Genomic DNA, 20,506 nt, shown 5'->3' on the forward strand with positions numbered 1-20,506 from the left:
TTTTCCCGAGCTGTGTTCTCACAAAAGTACTTTATGACAACTTCTTTTGCTATTCGCTGGCTAAAAGCAATTTAAGGCCTAATTGAGATTAATTAAAACAACTAATCCAAAGGTTAACTAAGACCATTAAAAAATTAGAGAAGTTATCTAATTTCCAACCCCCCAAGAGGGTGTGGATGTAAAGGGGCTGTGATCACACACAGAATCACAGAACATGCTGAGCTGGAAGGGACCCACAGGGATCACAGAGTCCAACTCCTGGCCCTGCACAGGACCATTCCCAGGAGTCACACCAGGGCAGAGGAGATGGGGAAGAGCCTTGATGGGAAGCTGTGTGAGGACACTGAGGGCACTTGGTGTGTTCAGCTGGAGGAGACTGAGGGGAGACCTCAGTGCAGTTCCAATTCCTGGGCAGGGGCAGAGGAGGGGCAGGGACTGAGCTCTGCCCTGGGCGGACCAGGGACAGCACCCAGGGAATGGCTGGAGTTGTGTCAGGGCAGGCTCAGGTTGGATCTCAGGGAAAGGTTCTTCCCCCAGAGGGTGGTTGGCAAATGCCTGAGCTCCCCAGGGCGTTGGGCACCGCCGCCAAGGCTGCCAAGAGCTCGCAGGAGGGTTGGAATATCCTCTGGGGCACAGGGGGTGACTCTGGGGATGGTCCTGTGCAGGGCTGAGGGTTGGACCGGATGATCCTTGTGGGTCCCTCCCAGCTCAGCACATCCTGGGATTCTGTGACATGTCTGATATTGCGGTGACCAAAACCGCACACGCTGTTCAAGGTGGGGCCGCACCAGCGCAGAGCGGGGCACGTCGTGTCATTCATTATGTCATGTTGTGTTGTGTCATGTCGGGACATGCAGTGTGGTGTTATGTCGGGACACGCGGTGCGGTATCGGGACACGCGGTGCGATATCGGGACACCCGATGCGGTGTCGGGACATGCGGTGTCGGGACACGCGGTGCGGTGTCGGGACATGCGGTGTCGGGACATGCGGTGTCGATCAATTGCGTGGCGGTGTGGACAGGTGCGGTGTTCGGACATGCGGTGTCCGGACATGCGGTGTCGGGACATGCGGTGTGGCACAAGGCCGCCCGCCCCGCAGCGCAGCTGGCCGCAGCTCCCCTCCCGCGCGCCGGCGCGGGCCCTTTGAAATGGCTAATGAAGGGCGGCGGCGCGTGCGGCGCCGGCCCCGCTGATCGTGTAAAACTTCGGCGGGCATCTTGGGGCCAGTAAGACACAGCGCGGCCTCGAGCTCACAACCGCGCCGCCACCCGCACCTGCCGCCCAATGTAGCGAGGCGGCGGAGACCAGCGCTTGCCAGCGAGGCACTCACAGCGCCCCGGCCGCCGCCGGCCCAATCCGCTACTGGGCCACGCCGGCCGCCCCCGGCCGCGCCCGAGTCACCGCCACGGACGGCGGTGCCAAGAGCCCGGCAGCGCGCCGCGCGGGCCGCGCCTGTGGCGTGGCCGAGGCGCGCCCGGGCTGCCGCCGCCCCGCCACACCGGCCGGGCCCGAGTCGGAGAAGAAAGTGCCTGGGTGAGGTCCGAGCTGCCGGCGCGACCTGTGGGATACGGGCCGGCCCGGGGAGCGCTCGCTCGGCGCTGCCACCGCAGGGAAGGCGGCCGTGCCCTCGCCCGCCCGGGCGGGCGCCGGGTCTGTCGGCGGCCGGGACAGCGAGGGAGGGACAGCCCTGGGGAGCCTCTGCCCGGCACCTGCCGGCGCTGCCCCGCTCGGAAGGGCTGCTGCGGAACGCTCTGTGTGCCTCCCTTTAGTGTTAAGGTCCTGGCACAACTTTTCTGTCTGTAAAGAACGGGTTTAGTGGGGTGTGCTTGTTTGGGGCTTTTTTGGGAGTTTGCGGTGCTTGTTTGGTTTTTGTTTGTTTGTTTGTTTGTTTTTTCCCCAATTTCTAACTTGTTTTCAGTAAAGAGGCAGAAAACCCAGGCTCCCCAGGGCAGTGGTCACAGCACCAAGGCTGACAGAGTTCAGGAAGCCTTTGGATGACACTCTCGGGCACATGGTGTGATTCTTGGGTATGGTCCCGTGCAGGGCTGAGGGTTGGGCTCGATGATCCCTGTGGGTCCCTTCCAACTCGGCATGCTCTGTGAAAATGCCATGTTGCCATCTCTCAAACCCAGTGCATAGCAAGCGTGTTTTTTGTTTTGTTTTTTTTTTTGTTTTGTTTTTTTTAATTTGTGATTAAATAAGGTCAACCTGTTGAAAAGGACAAGGGTTGAATCTGTGGAACTAGGGATCTGCTATTTGTAACTGTGTGACTCCAAGAGGCTGTTTAAAAGCAAAGTTGAAGCTGACTAATAGTCGCAGACTTCCCTAAAGAATGACAGCACCTTCTATTCTGAAGGGAAAGACTGAGGTCTTACTGCGGCAGAGAGGAGCCAGGTAAAGGATTTCTCCGGAGTGGTGGTAAGAAGAATTCTAGCAAAACAGATTGGAGGCACGGTTTGTGTGATTTCCTCCTGTTACCTGATTTATCAGTAATTAGAGCACAATAATCAGCACATCCATACCTGTTGGTGTGTCTGGCTTCTTCTTGCATTAACATGGCTCTTTTCATTTTTGGTAATGTTTTTGTCTTGTCTGCCAGTTGCTTTTGCTTTGAGAAGGGGTAGGGGGGAAGTGAATGCACAAATACTTTTCCCGGACTAGCAGGAAAATGAAAACCACCATGGGGATGGTTTTGCACAATGGCCCTTTTCCTACCAAGCTTTTTAGTAGGAATTGTGAGGAAAATGATCACTGATAGCACTGATAGTGCTAATTGAAATGGCCTTGCTTAAAGTCCGCCTCAAATGTCCCTCTTGATGGTGGTGTAATTATGTTCACTTAAGTTTTTTACAAAGATCTCCTTAGAAGCAAATGCCCAAGGCATCTAAGTGTCTGACTTCTAGGAATAGGGATAAGGGTTACTCAACTCTCTCTGTTCTGCTGGTCACAGGAAGCTTTGGCTTTCCTTGTTAAAAGGTTATTTTGTCACGGGTGGGAGTGGCTGATGATTGTTTCCTCTGATAGCATCAGAGTACAGCATCTTGTAGCAATATGTGGGCTTTCACTGGTGGGACAGACGTCATCACATCGCATCAACCACCCTCTCTGACTCATCAGTTTAACTCCTTGCTGTGTTTTCCTCTGGGCTTGTTCTCCTCCTTGCCCGACTTCCCTGTTGGGACAGCTCAGGCTTTCCAGTGACTGTGCCATGGCCACGTGGATGTTCAGAGTCGTGCTGTTGTCCGAGGTTCTTTGGCCCCACAGTGATACTCAGGGAATACTGTAAGACCGATGTCTGTAGGGAATAGTGTTTCCCCAGTACTCACCCCGGTTTCTTGCAACTTGTGCAAAAGTTGCTCTGAAACTGTGACACACAGAGAGTGAATTGTGACTGCCCCTCATTCCCCCGGCTCCCTGACTCCTCTGAGGGGTTTTGCCATGCTTCCTAAGCTTCTCCTCCTCTTCCTAATCTGATTGAAATAGGCCAACAGATTCCAAAGCTGTTTTGCAGGGGAGGGAAAGGATGATGTTGAGGGAATCAGTGGTATTAGCACTGTTTCTTAAAGCAGCTAAAACCTGCCATTGGCACCTGTTTCTGTGCTTCCCTCCTTCTCCTCTTGTGTTAGTGCAGTGAGCTCTTGCAGCCAGAGCCGTTGTGGTAGCAGAGAGCATCTGTATGTAGTGATGTCCCTATAAATACTGATGCTGAAGGTTCTCACTGAGTCAGTGTTAGGCAGTGAAACTTAGGAGTTTTTTTATCTCTATAAACAAGAATTCTTGGGAATGTATGTTTTGTACTGGGCAGAACCCTTTTTTCTAGTCGATGTCTCAGTCTTAACATGACTTTGCTTCTTCTAATTAAGAACATTTTCTGCTAAAAAGCATATTAAAGGAGACCAAAATCTTCACTTCTAAAAATGGGATGAGAAGAGGCCTGTTATTGGAAGTAATAACAGCAGCAGTACTGCAATGGGTGCTGGTGTCAAACATTCTCATTTGAGGTCTGTGTTCAGAGGGGTGTGTGAGAATTGCAAGACTTCATGGGACTGAAGGTCTGTCTGGCTCTGTCATCTCGTCTGGGCGTTTAGGGAAGAATGCAGGCATAGAGAGGATAAAGGTGACAATTTACAGTGAGTTCTTGCCTCCAGCAGAGTGGCTTGGACTTCTGAATTGGAGATTCTCTAGACTGTTCTCCCTTTAATTGTCTCTTAGGTTCCTGCCACCCCCAAAACATAGGCGTAAGGTTTTTAGCAAGCAGTCATCTGTAGGTGACTGGGTCCTTTTCAAGTAAGTGCTACATAGATTGCTTAGATACTTGTGCTCAGGCTGTGTTCAATTGTAGAAGCCAAACCTCTCCTTTTGGAAGAGGTCTGAAAAGTACAAGTTTGTTGTGTCCACCCGGTTGCTGAGAGGGAAGGAGGGGTTGAACTGCCTCCATCACTGTTGAGTTCCTCCCACACATTCCTATAAGTTGGAGGAACAGGTTTTGCCAGATCCTATAAGACACTGCAGTATGGCTTCTAAGTAGATGCTGTTTCAGTGTTGAGACAGGAGCTTGTCTTGATCCTGGAAGTCAGGGAACATCAAGTTGGACAGTTTGCAGCTGATCTCTAGAAGCAGGAATATTAAAAAAAGTCTTATGGTGTCTTTATTTGGTTAGAGTAATGCTGACAATGCAAGAAAGAGCTGGGCCAAAACAGGGATGTGCTGCCTTTTCACTTGAGAGACATAGTACTTGATACTGCTGCTTTGGCCAGTTCTGATTTCCAGGGAAGAAAGAAGGGTAACTCCAAGTGAAAGAAAGCAGTTTTAAACAGCTTTCTTCAGCTGTGTTTCATGTCTGGCTACTGAGCTAAAGAGAACTGATGAATTGCTGTGGGATTGTCAGCTTTGCTGCCCCTTTCTGGGATAAGAAATACAAAAAGAGAAGGGATGGATGGACAGTTCTGGAAATAGAGCTTTGTGCTGTGTGTTAAACTCTTGGCTGAAGAACAGTCTGTTAAAGCACTGTATCTTGCCACTGCATTAGTATAAACTGAGCTGGGAGATGTTCTCTCTCTTTGTTAAGAGAACAGAATAGGTCTGGTGGTGAGTTCCCACGCAAGTATAAAAGTATTTTTGTAACATTGTTGTACTTTCTTATGCTTTAGATTAAATTCTTTAACTTTTTCTTTCCAGCCACCAAAGTTCTTGGCACAGTCAAGTGGTTCAATGTCAGAAATGGATACGGCTTTATCAACAGGTATGTTTAAATTGTGATAGACTCGTGGTGCAGATAACATGCCATGCATTAGTAATTGCAACAGGGACCTGGGGACCTGACTCCTGGCTTCATGCAGTTGATGGTCAGCTTTGGCCAGGCACTCAACAAGCTTTTTTCCTTAAACACCCCACCCCCCAATCAAAGGGAGAAAACAGAAAGGGTCAAACTCATTACAGATTTGGTCTGTTACCCGTTTCTCCTGTTTACTCATACTGCACCTTTAATGAGCTGCATAATCTTTCCTGACTGCCTGGCTGTTTTCTAAACGGCAGGAAGAAGGGAAATACTTCTGGGTAAAGTTTAAGTGTTAACTGGTCAATACACCTCCTGTGGATACACATTGAGATGCTCTGATGGCACCTCATTGAAGATCTTCCAGGCCTGGCTTTCCTAGAAATTCTTTTTGTCCCTTTTTTCCCCCTTCTCCTTTGAACACAAACAACGCTCTGGGTGGCACTGATAATCCACACAGCTGTAGGTAATAGCGATCACCCTGCAGCCTTAGGTGCCCAGGACCCCTGCTTCCGAGTTACTGGAGAAAACTCTGGCTTTTAAGGCTGGAATATCTGTGGGGTTGAGGGGCTTAAATGTCTTGTGTGCTTTATGAGGAATGAAACGCCTGCATGCTGAGCTCTTGCAAAAGACATACCTGGCAAGTTATTTCATTCTGGAAGTCCTTGAGCTGTTACACATCAGGTAGATTTGGGTAGGGTGCAGCAGGGGGGAGAAGACCCCCTGTCTCAGTTCTGGTGCAGTGTTGATCTCGGTCCCTGGAGGTTACTAGCCAGTGTTATGTAAGCTTAGAGGAAAAGTTTGAGCTAGGAAGTACTCTTAAAATCTTTTATAGCAGTTGACTTCAGAGCCTTCAGCTGGTTATGGTGTAATAACTTGTTAGCTGTCTTCCTAAAGTGAAGCCTGCAATTGCTTCAATCCAGCACAACAAGTTTTAGATTATGCATTATCTTCCCAAGCTCTTTGACCTGCCCGTTGTGTTTGTGGAGAGGGAATGAACAGATGGCAGGGTTTAGGCTCTCCCTTGTTGTATGGGAACACAGAATCAAGGTCTCAGACTTATCTTCATGTTTTGCACGTGGAAACCTGAACTGTCTGGCCTAATCCATGTCTGGGTCCTGCTCCCGTGGACTCTCCTAACACCTCTTGTGCACGGTTGCTTTGAGTTTCACTGAAAGGAGATCTCTGTTAACAGCTGCGGTCAGTCCTGCTGATAGTCTCGTTTGACCTCTGGGGTAACAGCTCAGGTTGCATTCCCTGTGCAAGTGTTTTTGAGGAATTAGAATAGTGAAAAACAAGCAGTCCAGTCATTAACTGTACCCTCTGCAAAAACAAAACACTGAACGTTTGCCAGAAGATTACAGAGAACTTCCCCCTGTCCTCTCACACTTTTGAAGGCTGGGGAGTCCTTTCTGCTCTCAAGCATATGACCCTACAAGTTCAGAGCAGGGTTTTGGTAGCACAGACTTAGACAGAATGTATGGAATTCAGGGCATGTGCTACAGGCTGAGAGAAGGAGGGTTTCACTTGTAAAGCCAGGAATTTCTATTTAAGTCTCTTAGCCTAAACTCTTACGACTTCTTGTTTTCTGTTCACAGAAATGATACCAAAGAAGATGTGTTTGTTCATCAGGTAAGACAGCAGTGATTGTGCTTAGAGTTGTGTACTATGGTAGGTTTCTAATGCAACTCCTGCCACAGCCACCCAACCTTGTCCTAGCTTCTTAAAATATTGACTGCAGATACCTTGAATGAATGTGTATGTTTGAATTTTCATGGAGAAATATTAGGTTATATTTTCCTTCTCTCTGGAGTTTGACTGAAGAGTTATTATAACCCTTCATGCTTTCTTTTTGTCTGCTCCAGTTTGAGCACTAAAGGTGCTTGGAGAGTTTTCTGGTGTGGTTTGTGTTTTTGTTTGGTTGTCTCCTCCTCTGTTTGTAAACACCTTGGTGCTTGTTCTCTCCTCCCCGCCATTTTCTCACGCTCCTTGTGTCTTTTGTTCCTCCCTCCCCTCCTCATTTGCAGGTTTGTTCTGTCTGCCCTCCCTGGTATTGGGGAGAAAGTGAGCTAGTCTGGCTGTTGACCAGCCAGTGTTGCCATCAGCTGTTGTGCACGAGGCAGCTGCTCCCAGGAAGAAGAGGAGGAAGGCCTTGTGCCAAGTGTGCCCAGGCAGGGAGAGCTGGCCCAGAGGCTTGTCATTGGTTCACTTTCCTTGAGCTGTCAGGAGGCTGTTCTAAGTTTATCCTGGGACTCTCAGGTTGCAGGCAAATGATGGCAAGACAGAGGATGCTGTCTCCATGCTGGTGTAAACTGATTATTGACTTAGATCTGGTTGGGCATCACTTGCATCATTCACCAAAAAATGAAATAGTGCCCCTAGAGCTCGTCCCACATAAAATGTCTGCAGGCTCACATGATCCTTGAAAGCATGAACTTTCTCTGTGGCATAAGTGACAGTATTTCCATCAGATGTAACCAGGAAACTTGTACTCGGCTGCTCACAGAGGATGAGGATGGGTGCATATATAGTTAGTTGAGTCAACCCTGAGAGTTGGTTTAGTTCCCGTGGCTTCATGACTAAATAGCCTGTGATAACTGTTTCTCTGGGTCATAGGGTGTAGACTGAAACTGGATAAAGCTGGGAGGGAGCAAGGCCAGTGCCCACAATGAGTGAAGGTGATGTTGGGAAGTGTGCACAGTGCACATTCCTGGTTCAGCTGGTGGACTTGAGAGCAAGAGCTGTCAATGCATATATTGATTTTTAATGGTCATTTTCCTTTCTTAAAGGACTGGTGCTGTGAGCATGCTGAGACATCAGTGCTCTGATGGGAGGGTGGGAAGAGTTCTGGTAACAGAAACATGCTCTGGATAGGCAGCACTGTACAACTACCTTGAAGACAAATGAGGTCTCTTTGAGAGAGTGAGAGGATATCCTGGAAAATGGCTGTTGTGCTGATGACAGAGATGACATGGATCAATGTTCTGCTTGGGAAAGCTGCCTGCAGAGACCCAAACAGCAAGCTGCTGTTCCCTGTGCTGTTTTGTCTCCTTCACCCGTAGGGCCTGTTCCCCTAAGTGTGACCTGGTGGGTGTGTGGAGGGGGGATGGAGGCGGGCACTTCCATCTCCTGGGGCTGAGAGTCCTCTGGGAGTGAACACAGAGAAAAACTGGCTTTGGTTCAGAAATACCACATCATGTGCAGGCCTGCACCCGACCAGCCCTCTCGGGGTGGGCTGAGCACGGCAGAGGAGATGTTTCTGCAGTGGGATGTTCCTGAGCAGAGCTCGGCCCAGAGCCTGGGCCGTCCTGGCCGGTGCTGCTGCTGGGGCCGCCCGGCGAGGGAGGCAAATCCCTGCTGTGAGCAAACATCCTGCTCCCGCCGGCTCTGCCCCTCCTCCCCGCGCCGCCGGGAGGGGCTGGATTACATGCCTAATCCCTTCAGAATAAGGCTGACCTAGTTGAATGGATCCAGCCTCCTCCCTGCCTCCCCTGCCTGCATCCTCGTGGGGAGGGAACAGGCCGATCTCATGATTGGAATGGGGGTTAATGCTTGGTGTCTGGCTATTGGATGCTATTTATAAACCTAGTACAGATTAAAATGCTTTTCTTTTTAGGGCATGCATGGCTTGCTTTGAGTTAACCCTTTGTCTTGCTGGGGACCCAAGCAGTGTTTTTTGGGAAGGGCAGTTCTTCACCTGCTCAGTCTTGCTTGGTTCATGCAGGGTGCTGTCTGGGCCACTGTGTCAGCCAGCTACAGGTGGTGTGAGCAGCAGGGATCAATCGTGGTGGGGTGGAGAGTGCCTTGCAATGTTAACACCATTCCAAGTGTCAGCAGCCAGAGAAGTCCAGTTTAATTAGGTACAGTTTGAATCAACGAGCAGTGGGGAGGAGTTAATCTCTTCTGTTGTAAGGCTCTTTCTTTCTCTTCGCTCCACTGGACTGTGTTGATCATGCACCTGTACCTGTTATAACAACCTTTGGCTGTTACTGTGACAGTCCTGGATGTGCATGGGATGTGCTGGTGTGAGCATATGGGAAGAACTCTCTCAAACAAAACCCTGAACTGGCTCTGAAGACTCTTGTAGCTGCCTGTTCATCAGTGTCCCCTTTGGAAAGGAAAGGCTTTGTTGTTGAGTGCTGTCTATGTTAATATAAAACATCTGTCTTCTGAATCAGAGGAGCTGGAGCCTGCAGGGTGCTGGTAAACAGTAACAGGGAGAACAGTGCTTTCTCCCCTCTGGATACACATGGTAAAAGTCTTTCCATCAAGCTTAGAGCTTAGGCTTGTTAGAGGCTTATTTCAGCAGTGTTTACCTGCAGCTGAAGTTGTAAGTAGTAAAGCTGCATAGTTCCTGCTTGGAATTCTAGGATTTACTCAAAATTGTCCTGATTGCCTTTATAAAACAAGCCCCAGCCTAGAGTGTAGCAGCCTCTGTCTCCTGTTGGCAGGTTATGCAATATAACATTTATGGAAAAGCAAACACCTCTGTGTGATTTTTAGAAATGGGGCAGTTGCACTAAAAGGTCAGCAGAAAGCAAACAAAGTTGTCTGAGCTAATGGTGTGAGTCTCTGCTTGCTAAAATAATTCCCCAAAGAATTCACTTGACAGCTCGTTCTGTTTCTGTGTATAAAAAAACCCCAAACAGCCTCTTGGGTTGTTTTTGCTTTGGTAGTAACAATATGTACACTCTTAGATTCTTCCTGAAGCCGTTCAGGGATGCTGCAGGGTACAGGGACAGGTGTGGCTACAAGGACAGGCTGGCCTGTTGCCTGAAACAGAGAGGAGATTGTGTTCAGCAGCAAGGAGAACACATTCCCTGAACTAGTCAAGATCAACTTTAAGCTGATTAGATTTTTCCTTCAGTGAGAGATGCTTTTGGGCTGTTGTTGACTGAAGGAATATTCTACCACACACAGGTAACAACTCCTCTGAGCTGCATTCTGCCTGTTTTCCTTGTACTGCAGATATGCCAACTTTCTTCTCTTTCTGCCCTACATCCCATTTCTTAAGCTGGATTAATGCCCTGTATTTCCATGTGTTTCTGTTTACTGGTTCTGCACCTCCCTCTTCCTGCTGACAAAAGATGCCCAGATCAGGAAACTTAAAGTGAATTGGGCTTTAACAATCCAACGTAACTTCAGTTAAAAAATGGCTACTAAATTGGCTTGTACAGTACATGTGTTTTCTCCCCTGACCTCTCCCAGTTGATGAAGCCTTACCTGATGAACAGACAGTAGGCTTGTCTTGCCTACTTTTATGGAATCCAACCAGTTTTTGTGGAATCCTGGAAATACTCCACAGAGTAAAAGGCATCTGTAGTTGACAGACTGAAAGTCACGCCAGGAGGTTTGAGTGTTCCCGTGAGCCTGAGGTTTTGATGCAAACCCATGTTGTTAGTAGTATTAAAGCATTCTAATATAACTAATAATAGTGTTATTATTAATAATGATGTTATTATTAATAACAGTGTTATTATTTTGGGGTTTTTTCTCAGTAGATGGTCTACAGGTGTCCTAATAACAAAAGGCACAGGTCACGCTTGCTGCTAGAGCTGCCTTGGTGTAGCTTGCAGGAGATGAACCACTCAGTATGAACTGTAATGATTTGGATGTTTAGCTCACTGGACAGAGTGGATCCTGATGTATAAACTCAAAAATAGTGAGAAAAGAGTAAACTTTGACTGAGTATTGGTGGGACTGTAAAATGAGAGACGTGTGTGTTTGAACTGTCTTGGTGTGGCGACTGATCTGGTGTGTAGAGTTGGGACTGTAGCAGAAGAATGCTGCCCTTCCCTCATCTATGTGGTTATGAATTTCTAAGGTAAGTAACACACAAAAATATATGATTTTGCATCTTTTTTCTTTGAAGACGGCGATAAAGAAAAACAACCCCCGGAAGTACCTGCGCAGTGTTGGTGATGGAGAGACTGTGGAATTTGATGTGGTCGAGGGAGAAAAGGTAGGAGATTATGGAGTGTGGCCCAACAGAGTGGGGAGTGACACAGAACCTTGCCTGTGTCTCTGGGGTTTTTGTCTGATGGACAATCCCCGGGTAGGTGGCATTTCCTACAGCTTTTCTATGGGAGAGCTGTTTTTTAAAGGCTTCATCAAGGTGTGTTTCTAGATATGTGTCAAAACTCTACCTCAACTACATGCCAGTGCTTCTAGAATTTGTAATTTCTACCTGATAGAGCATTCAAAGCTTGCAGCCTGCCCAGCAATCATTAACTGAGGCATATATTGCTCTGGAGAGTTTGTTTGCAGTTTGGTAGTTTAATAACTGTAAGAACTTCCAAGTTCTTTACACTTCTACTTTCTTGAACATTTTTTGAGGGTGATGGGGGTTTCATGTCTTTGTCTTTAATCAGTTACTTCTTGCTTCCCTCTCCAAACTCAGCCTGATATGATCTTAGGACCTTAACTCGTGATCATAACTCTGGGTTATGGGGTTGGGAATAACAAACCTGCTTTTGCGCTCCGTGGGAGAAGGGAATCGCTGTAGCTTGGAACTTGGGCCAAAAAGCCTCTTTGCTGTTTCATCCTCTCCCTGTAGCTGGTTGTTGTTTTCCCAGCCCCTGGCTGACTGTGTTGTGCTCTCAGGGTGCAGAAGCAGCCAATGTCACTGGTCCAGACGGAGTCCCTGTGGAAGGCAGCCGCTACGCCGCCGACCGGCGCCGCTACCGACGGGGCTACTTCGGCCGACGCCGTGGGCCACCTCGGAGTGTGAGTTCAGTTCCTTTAGTGCTGGTCACCCACCTCCTCAGCAGCTCTCCATGAGAGGGAACTGCACCTTCAGCACTGGCACATAGTGAGCTGTCAATGATTAACTGAGTTGTGAGTGTTCTTCAGTAACATTCCGGGTTCCTCCAGCACATCGCTGAGGTTGACACTGATACTTTCTTTTATTTGGTATCTGGTAGCCCTTCCTTGTCATGTTTTTCTAGGATGTGTTAAAAGCATCTCCTTGGGTGTTGGTTTGAAAAGTAAACACAAAGGGCTGAGACCTAAGTGGCTCACCATGCCCTTTACCTGAAGCAAACATATTATATTACTCATAACCCTCCAAGTTATGGTTATATATGGTTTACTTGGACAATGGGATTTATTTTAGAAGTTTGTCACTTCTGCATGGCATGGCAGTAGTTTGACCAGCTGGCTGAAACCTCCCTGTATCATCCCTTCATAGGCCTCTGCCTACAAGTGTTCTGTGTAAAGATAATGGTGTTTGGGGTTTTTTACCCCTTTAAACCAGCTATGCACCACTGTTCATTACATCTGCAAGACTTCCTAAGCATCTTCCCTGCAGGTTTTTGCAGAGGAAGAAGTAAGCATGAGGACCATGACTGTGGTTCTAGCAGTTACTGCTCCTGTCCACATTGTGCTTCTGCTAAATTGGTGCCTGGAACAATCCAACAAACTGGAACATATTTTTTTTAATAGTTAAGTCTGATCATCACTTGCAGAAATGTGTGAATGATCCAGTATAACAGCCCTGGTGGAAGGCTCTGCCCAGGCAATATAACTTTCCTCTCATTTTGCAGAGCTGACAGCACAGGGGCAAACAGAACAAGTGTTGTTGAATCCTTCCCTAAAGCCTAGTTGTTTATACCAGCTATCATTAGGTGTTTTCTTTAATCCTGCCTCAATGTACTTGTGCTGAGCTGTGTTCTCTTATCTAATGCAAACTCAGGCAGCTAAAAGCCTGGCTTTCATCTCACACTTGGATCCCAGTCCTTGAAGATGTACACAAGGGGAACAAATTGTTATTATTGCCCTGTTTTCCTCTGGCTTGCTTATATGTGAGTCCCCAGGCTGATTTGGTGTGGGTACCAGACCTCAGCTGTTGTGTGCCCTGTGCCTGATGCCTTTAGCAATCATATGGCATTTTATAATGGAAAGGATACTGCTCATTCTTTGGGATCACTGACTCTGGAAGAATTACAGCCTTAAAAGCTTACAAATGATAATTTACAGAAGGACATGAACCTGGGTGGTCATTGTTTCCCATTGCTTATAAGGTTTGTTGGTCCTTCCTTTGGCTTGAGCACCCTCTGAAAGTCGTGTCTTGCCATCAATGCATGGACTGCTCCTCTGGATTTGATATTATCTGTTAAAATTGGGAGCAAGTTCTGTTTCATTCAATGCCCCAATAACAGAGGCATTGGAGGTTGTGCCTCTCTACTTGAGAGAGTGTTTCCAGCTCTTGGGCACTCTTGAGCTGTGTTTGCTGAAAGTGTATTTACTCTTTCTGCACAGCTGAAGGAAAAGGTTTCAGTGTACCCAGGCCTGCTGTAACTAAAAATCTTCAGGATTTTTAACCTGCCCTTTAGGATGACCTAATGTTTTGTTTGAATGTACAGGCTCAGTTGGGAGGTTTCTGTGGAGGAGACTGAGTGAACACGTGTGTGCTAGACATGGGGTGATGCTTTCAAGAAACTTTCCTAATAAATTAATCTCATATACTTACTATCATATGGTCAAACAAGACCTCAAAGTCCTGGTTCTGTTTTCTGGTGGAATTACACCTGTTTCAGTGAGTTATGACAGCATAATTGTTTTATTCTGGAGCCATACTTCACTTCTGATCAATTGACAGTGATATTAATGTAATGTGTTCATTGAATTTTTGTGCTGCTATAGAAGTGCAGGAAATTATCAGGGCTTCTGGGCTAAGCAATTCAGTTGCTTTGCTGTTCTGTTTTCAGCTGATTGTTTAAGCCAAAACCATTTAAAATATTGATATAACAGTATTCAGCTTAAGATGAAGAGGAAAAGGTTTGCAATGTTTTCGAGTGATGCTTCCTCAGGTCTAGTCATTCTTTCCATCTCTACAGGAGATGGAGTCTTGTAACTGAGATTCCAGCCCAACCCTCTGCAGGGAGGAGTGGACTTGGGCTGTGCCAGTAAAAACATGTAAAAAAATCCAACAGTGCCTTTCAAAGAACTGTGAATGTGATGCTGATTGTCAAGGGCTATGGGAGAGCTCTAGCTAATGAAAAATGTTGAGTGCTCCTCCCTACAATTAGACTGGTTGATGCTTTTTAAATTTAATTCAGATTTTTTATACTAATCTCAGCAGCTGACCCTGTCAAATTGTTGAGAATAGGTGGTCTAGCTATTTCTGGGTACAGCACATGAAATATTCCACCTGGCTCTAGACCAAGTCTCTGCTTTATGAGAACTCGAAGAGCTACGAACTGCACTTGAAATTATTAATGCATTTGGAGGGTATTTTATGTAAGATTGTCAGGGTTGATCACTGAGGTTCATTTAATTCCCCAGGATTTCCTGTTATGACCTACAGCACTCCAGGCTTTTAAAATGTTTATCATCATGTTATTTCATCTAAGGAAAAGTTCCCTGCCTCTGCAGGGTTAAAATAGAGCAAAATATGATGGTGGTGTAGAATTGGAAGGAAACCTGTCAAATGTAGACTACTAAAGGCTGTCAGGAGGCTTTTGCTTCCTACTGGATCAGGTGCAGAGGATGCACTTCTGTTTCTAGATGTCTTGTTAAATTCCTTCTTTTAAAGGGAAGAGTAGCACGCTGAGAACTGCAAATCAGGTAACACTTTAAAGAACAGACGTTGCTGATGGCTGGCATTTAAAACACAAACCCACCAAACTGACATACAGCTTTATCACTATCAGCTTGAGCAACTAAAAGGGAGAGAGAACCACTGCATCTCTGAAAGGCTGACAAGATTGAGTGTGCAGAAGAGTATTTGATGTGATGTAATACAGATTTCTGCCTTCAGATTTCTCGGTGTTTTTGTGGGAGTTCTCTGTGGAACGGGGCTTTGTGTAGAATGGAGCTAGAAGGGGTCTCTAGAACGTTTCTTTCTGTTAACTTTCCAAACTGGGAAGTGTCCTGATCAGTAGCTGCCCCTCCATAACACATTCACCCCTTACAGTGCAATGCCATGTCTCGAAACACCCTGGAATGTGCACCAGGGAGAACTGTCAAGACCTCTGCCTTTTTTGGCAGGCAGGGAGGAGGCATCATCGGGTAGTTTTTTAGTCTGTTCCTGTGAGGAACAGGGGTAGCAGTGTTGGCTCTTGTGTTGCCCTCCTCTTTGCCCAAATTAAAGCCTTTTGAAAATCTGCTGCTTCTTTTTTACCAGTGCAGGTGTTTCTCTACTGATACACTGGGTTTGGACTGGCACCCAGATCATTTGGCTCTATAGTTAATACACTGCCTGTCAAATAAGGTAACAATTCATCTTTGACTGTCTCTTTTCCTTTGGTAGCAGGGTGCTGAGGGAGAAATCAAGGATGGGGTCACAGAAGGAGGACAACTTCAGCAAGTGCACAGGAATCCTACTACCTACCGGCCCCGCTACCGCAGGTTGGTGCCGTTTCCTTTGCTTGGAATTCAGGTGCTTGTATGTCCTACACAGCCCTCTAAGAGCAGGGACACTTGTGCAAATGGTAGGGACAGTGAGAAGCACTTTAATTACTGGGAGAAAGGTGAGCCACAGAAATGAGGAAACTGGAGAATTTGTTAAATGTGCTTATATATTGTTTGGAGACATACTGGCCAAAGGAGGGCAAAGAATTCATTGTATCCCATTGCTTCTCACAGTTGAAATGAGGTGCAGGGTCCGTGTCATTTGCTGGGGCAGGGTGTGCTCTGTAACATTTCTCGTGGACTGCAGACAGTAGTTTATGCACATTGAACTCAGTCCTACATGTCACACAAGCTTGGTTTTATGCCCTGGTGCTACTTGTAGGTACAAAGGAAACCTCAGTATTCAGTAAAAGCAGAAGTTGTGTCCTACCTCTGACATGGGAGCATGTAATCTAATATAGTAGTACATCCTTTGTTAGTGGAGGGTATTGCTGTCAGTTAAGATGTAAATTTTGTGTTCCTTGAGAAACTCCTAAAGGAGAAGGTAACAAAACAGGATTATTGGAGTTAAGTCTTGCTAGAGCCTTTGGAGAAAAGGGGTGCTAAAGAGCCTGGAGAACTTCCATAATAATAAGAAAACTCATAAAATGATTGAAGGGGAACAAATGTGTGAAGAGTGAAGTGACTGAGAACTCAGAGGCTGGGAGAAGAGACAAATGAAGGTGGATTACAGAGGTCCTCGGAGTAATGAGTAGCATGGAAAGGATGGCACAATTGTTCTTGTTCTTCTGATAAAAGAGTGTGCTATGAGGAGCCTTCAAGTGAAGGAAGTGGGAGACCTGCTGAAAAACAAAGTGAGGTTCATTGAACTGTAGGACAGGCAAGGTTAGAAGGGACCTCAAGATTCCATCTGGTTTGTTCACATCTCTCTGCTGCTCTTGACTCTGGGGGTGCAGCCCAGGGCCCATTTTGCCTTTGCTGCACTGGTGCTCTGCTGACTCATGCTCAGGTTGCTGGCTCAGGTTGTTGGGCAAGCAGCAGATTGCTGGAGCTTTTTCATGCCACAGGATGCTGATGATGTTAAAAGCTTCCGTGAGCTTGGGGGAGACTGGTGAAATAACTAAAGAAAACAGCATTGTGATCTCTCTGGAAAGGCAAAGTGTATCTGGCTCAGGAAATCCCCAGTGAGGGAGCCAATGGGAGGCTGGCAGGCAAAGACCCAGGAGTGGCTGACAGGTGAAGTGAGGTTCCCGAGGGTTGTACCATTAATTATTAGGCCTGGGCTGGAATACAGCCACACCAAGGCTAACACAGCAAATCAGCCTGTGTGGCCACTGCTGGCTTGTTCCTTCTCCTAGCCAGCAGTTCAAATGATAACTACAGCTTTGGTGTAGGATATGCTGATGTATCTTCAGCAGTGAAGAGACACCCACCTTGCTTGTCTTTCCTCTTCAACCCTGTGCCAGTCAAACCCCAGAGGGATGGTTTGCTCACACTGGAGATGGTTTAAGGGTGGAATTGGTTATGGAAGGCTTTGCTGGGATAAAATTACTGTAGTTTAACCTTCTTGGGTATCTTTCATGCCTAACACCTGGTTCTGCCCCTCCTCAGAGGGCCCCCTCGCCCACGCCCTGCCCCAGCCACCGGGGAGGCCGAGAACAAGGAGAACCACCACGAGGCCAGCGCCATGGGCCAGCAGCCCCTTCGCCGCGGCTACCGCCGCCCCTACAACTACCGGCGCCGGCCCCGTCCTGCCAGCGCTCCAGCTCAGGAGGGCAAAGAGGTAAGGCCAGCAGGCTGCCAGAAGGATGGATGGGGCAGCTCTGCTGGGAGGAAGGTCTGGGAGGATTGGGGCTGCTCAGCCTGGAGAAGAGAAGGCTCCAGGGTGACCTGATTGTGGCCACCTGAAGGAAAGATGGGGCAAGACTATTTCCAAGGGCCTGGAGTGACAGGATATGGGGGAATGGGTTCAAACTGCCAGGGAGTAGGTTTAGGTTGGATATTAGGAAAAAATTCTTCCCTGTGGGGGAGGTGAGGCCCTGGCACAGGTTGCCCAGAGAAGCTGTGGCTGCCCCATCCCTGGAAGTGTCCAAGGCCAGGTTGGATGGGGCTCTGAGCAACCTGGGCTAGTGGGAGGTGTCCCTGCCATGGATTGAAACGAGATGATCTTCAAGGTGCCCTTCCAACCCAAACCATTCTGTGATTCTATAAGTCTATGTGGCAGAGACTGAGGTTCTGGTGGGGTGAATGCTCAAGACCCTCTCTCCTATATGAGTTTTTGATAAGTGTTTTGTTTCTGTGCTGTGTGACCAGCTCTGAAGTGCTGATTTCCCTGCCTGCTTCTGACCCTCTTGGAGAATGAGCAGCTTATCTTAAATGGAACTGGCAGTGGGATAGGGATTGCTTCTGGAGAGTCCTTAATTGGGGTCAGACTGTAAGGTCAGGCTGTAACAACTGTTTTTGAAGTGCAGAGAAACCAGTTGTATTTTCCAGCTTCCTCAAACCCTCAGTCTGTCTGTAGTATAAGAGATGGGTTTGAAAGCTCTAGGTCCATTTCCTGAAACTGCTCGGACCAGACCATTTCAGGAAACTGTTTGCAAACCAGATTTTACCTAAACAAGGAAAGATTTTCTCATTCTGTGTCTTCTTGAGGTGTGCCCCTGACAGAATCTGCTGTGAAATAATTACAGGAAACACACTTAACTTTACAAGATTACAAAAATAAAAATTACAAAAATGACAAGAAATACACTGATATTAATTTTCTGGGGATTCATTTTTCTTGATTACTTTAAAACCTTTATGCTGGCTGTGCCACTGAATAGAGGAAGGGTCTGGAGGTTGGTCTTTGCCTCTAATCAGGGTTTATTGTGTCTCAGACAAAGGTAACTGAACCACCTGCTGAAACTCCTGCTCCAGTGACAGAGCAGGGTGGTGCTGAGTGATGCCCGGCTCCCCAGGCACCTGTACCATCCCTCAGGTAAGGAACATGGATAATTGCTGTTTGCCAGCTGAAGCAGAGTTGTGTGTATTCCCAGGACTTGGCCTCTGGCCACGTGCCCTTATGGCCTGATGTTTGTGATAAGTTCTGGGAGTGCTCTGTAGCCAAACCAAGAGCAGTTTGCTGCTTTTCTCTTCTTTCTCTCCTCTCCTCTGTGTCTGTATTTGTCACAGAGTAAGTTTTGCTTTATAACTGATTTTTTTTCAGAAAGCTCTATCTGGTCTATATAGTTACAGCATCTGCTGCTAATTAATAATATTTCATTTTAGGAAGACCCTGCATATGGACAGGATAAGCCAGTTGTCCTTATCCTGTCTGCTATAACTCATCTTGCCAAATTCAACAAGAAAATGAAACTTAAACTGCATTTTTATTTAGTTTTTTTAATGTGGCTCTTCAACAGGTGTCCTAAAATACAGCTCAAAAGTAACACCAAAGAAACACACAAGCAATAAATTGTCAACAGTGATGACCAGAGCGAAGATTTGACCTACGGAAATGCAAAAGGAAACAAAACTTACCAGCAGCTGAGATCCAGGGAACGCCTACAAGAGAGATGCATGAGAGAGAAAAGAGAGCGAGGTTCAGAAAGAACAACCTCCCTAGTTTTCAACAGCAACTGTGGAGCTTTTGTTTTTTGGGTTTTGTTTTTTTTTTTTTCCTAGAATTTCACTGTTTTGCTAGTAATGAATTTTTCAATTTTTCAATTTTTCTTTTGGTATCAAACTGAAAAGGGAAAAAAAAGCAACCAAAGAACTAAAAATTGAAACAAAAAATGCTTTTTTTTTATTGGATGCTGGTGCTAAACCTCCCAAGTGTGATGAGTTGTTTTTTTCTGTGCCAGTCCTGATCACTGCAGGACGTGGGGAGGAGAAACTTCCGCTTTCCTTGTTAAGATCTATTTGAAACTGTGCAGCATTGGGTGACGTTCCTCACAAATAAAAGTGATTTCAGTTACTCAAAGAACCTGTTTGAGTATGGTTTTTAATTTTACTTCTAAAACAATCCATTATTTTGTTGCTTCAGCCTTTCTGTGTGAAAGGGACTTGCCTCTTTGGTATGTCTTGATGTCTAAAACCATGCTGGGTGATACATGAGCACGGGTAGGTGGATAAACTTCAATCCAAAACAACTTCTGCAAAGAAATTACACAACAAGAGCTATAACCTGCACTGTCCCCTCTGCTCTTCTGGCTCAGATGACATTAAAGCTTGGATCTTCCTGTCACCATCTTGTGGCAGGAGTTTATGGGACGTGAAGTGAGTTCCTGGAATATTTTTCCTCATCTGTTTTGCTGGGCTTTTGTGTTGTGTAAACAGTAGGATCCAAAGTTTGAGACTCCTCTGCTGAGGAAAGACACACACCCAGTAACTGCCAGGCTTCTGCCCTGAACAATGGCAGTGTGTTTTATTGGCCTCTGCACTCCTCCTTACTTGAAACCAGTAAAATCTCTGTACCTGTGGCATCTTGTGTTAATAAGTAATTTACTGTCTTACTAATAATGTCTGTGCTTTTCTAAGGTTCCTCCCTAAAACTCTGCTGCCTTGCAAGTGTTATCAGTCCACTTCCAGCTGCAGAATTTCTTCAGATATCTCGTGTCCTTCACTCCCCACTCCACCACTTCTCACGTTCCTGCCTTGCAGCTGCTGTTGGCCAAACCTTAGATAATGTATTTGTTTCCCTAAAACACCCCTTTCTGTTCTTAGCTGGGCAATCTTTGTCCAGGCTTCACTGAACAACACTTGGTCTGAGCAAGGCTGTAACTGTGCAGATACAAGACTAAATGAGAGTGGAGAAATGGCTGGCTCTTTGTCCTTGTCTCTTCTAGTTTCCCTGTTCTTGCTCCCTGTTAAAAGTTTTGTTCAGAACGAAATCT

The 20,506-nt window shown here is 46.7% G+C and overlaps 1 protein-coding gene across 2 annotated transcripts; it reads left to right on the forward strand.

The window, feature by feature from the left end:
- The first annotated feature begins 718 nt into the window (after positions 1-718).
- YBX3 (Y-box binding protein 3) lies at positions 719-19,596 on the forward strand. Of its 2 annotated transcripts, none has more exons than XM_018083631.1 (9): positions 719-776; positions 5,180-5,243; positions 6,875-6,908; positions 11,149-11,238; positions 11,880-12,002; positions 15,529-15,626; positions 17,241-17,412; positions 18,509-18,609; positions 19,034-19,596. In XM_018083631.1, the coding sequence occupies exons 1-8, from the start codon at positions 734-736 to the stop codon at positions 18,572-18,574; spliced, it is 690 nt and encodes a 229-aa protein (XP_017939120.1). In that variant the 5' UTR covers positions 719-733; the 3' UTR covers positions 18,575-18,609; positions 19,034-19,596. The 2 variants fall into 2 exon arrangements, with proteins under 2 accessions (XP_017939120.1, XP_017939121.1); XM_018083632.1 differs by having other exon boundaries at positions 15,532-15,626.
- The last annotated feature ends 910 nt before the right edge of the window (positions 19,597-20,506 follow it).

This window comes from Manacus vitellinus, unplaced genomic scaffold (assembly GCF_001715985.3).
Source record: "Manacus vitellinus isolate BGI_N305 unplaced genomic scaffold, ASM171598v3 scaffold_66_pilon, whole genome shotgun sequence".
Lineage (NCBI taxonomy): Eukaryota > Metazoa > Chordata > Aves > Passeriformes > Pipridae > Manacus > Manacus vitellinus.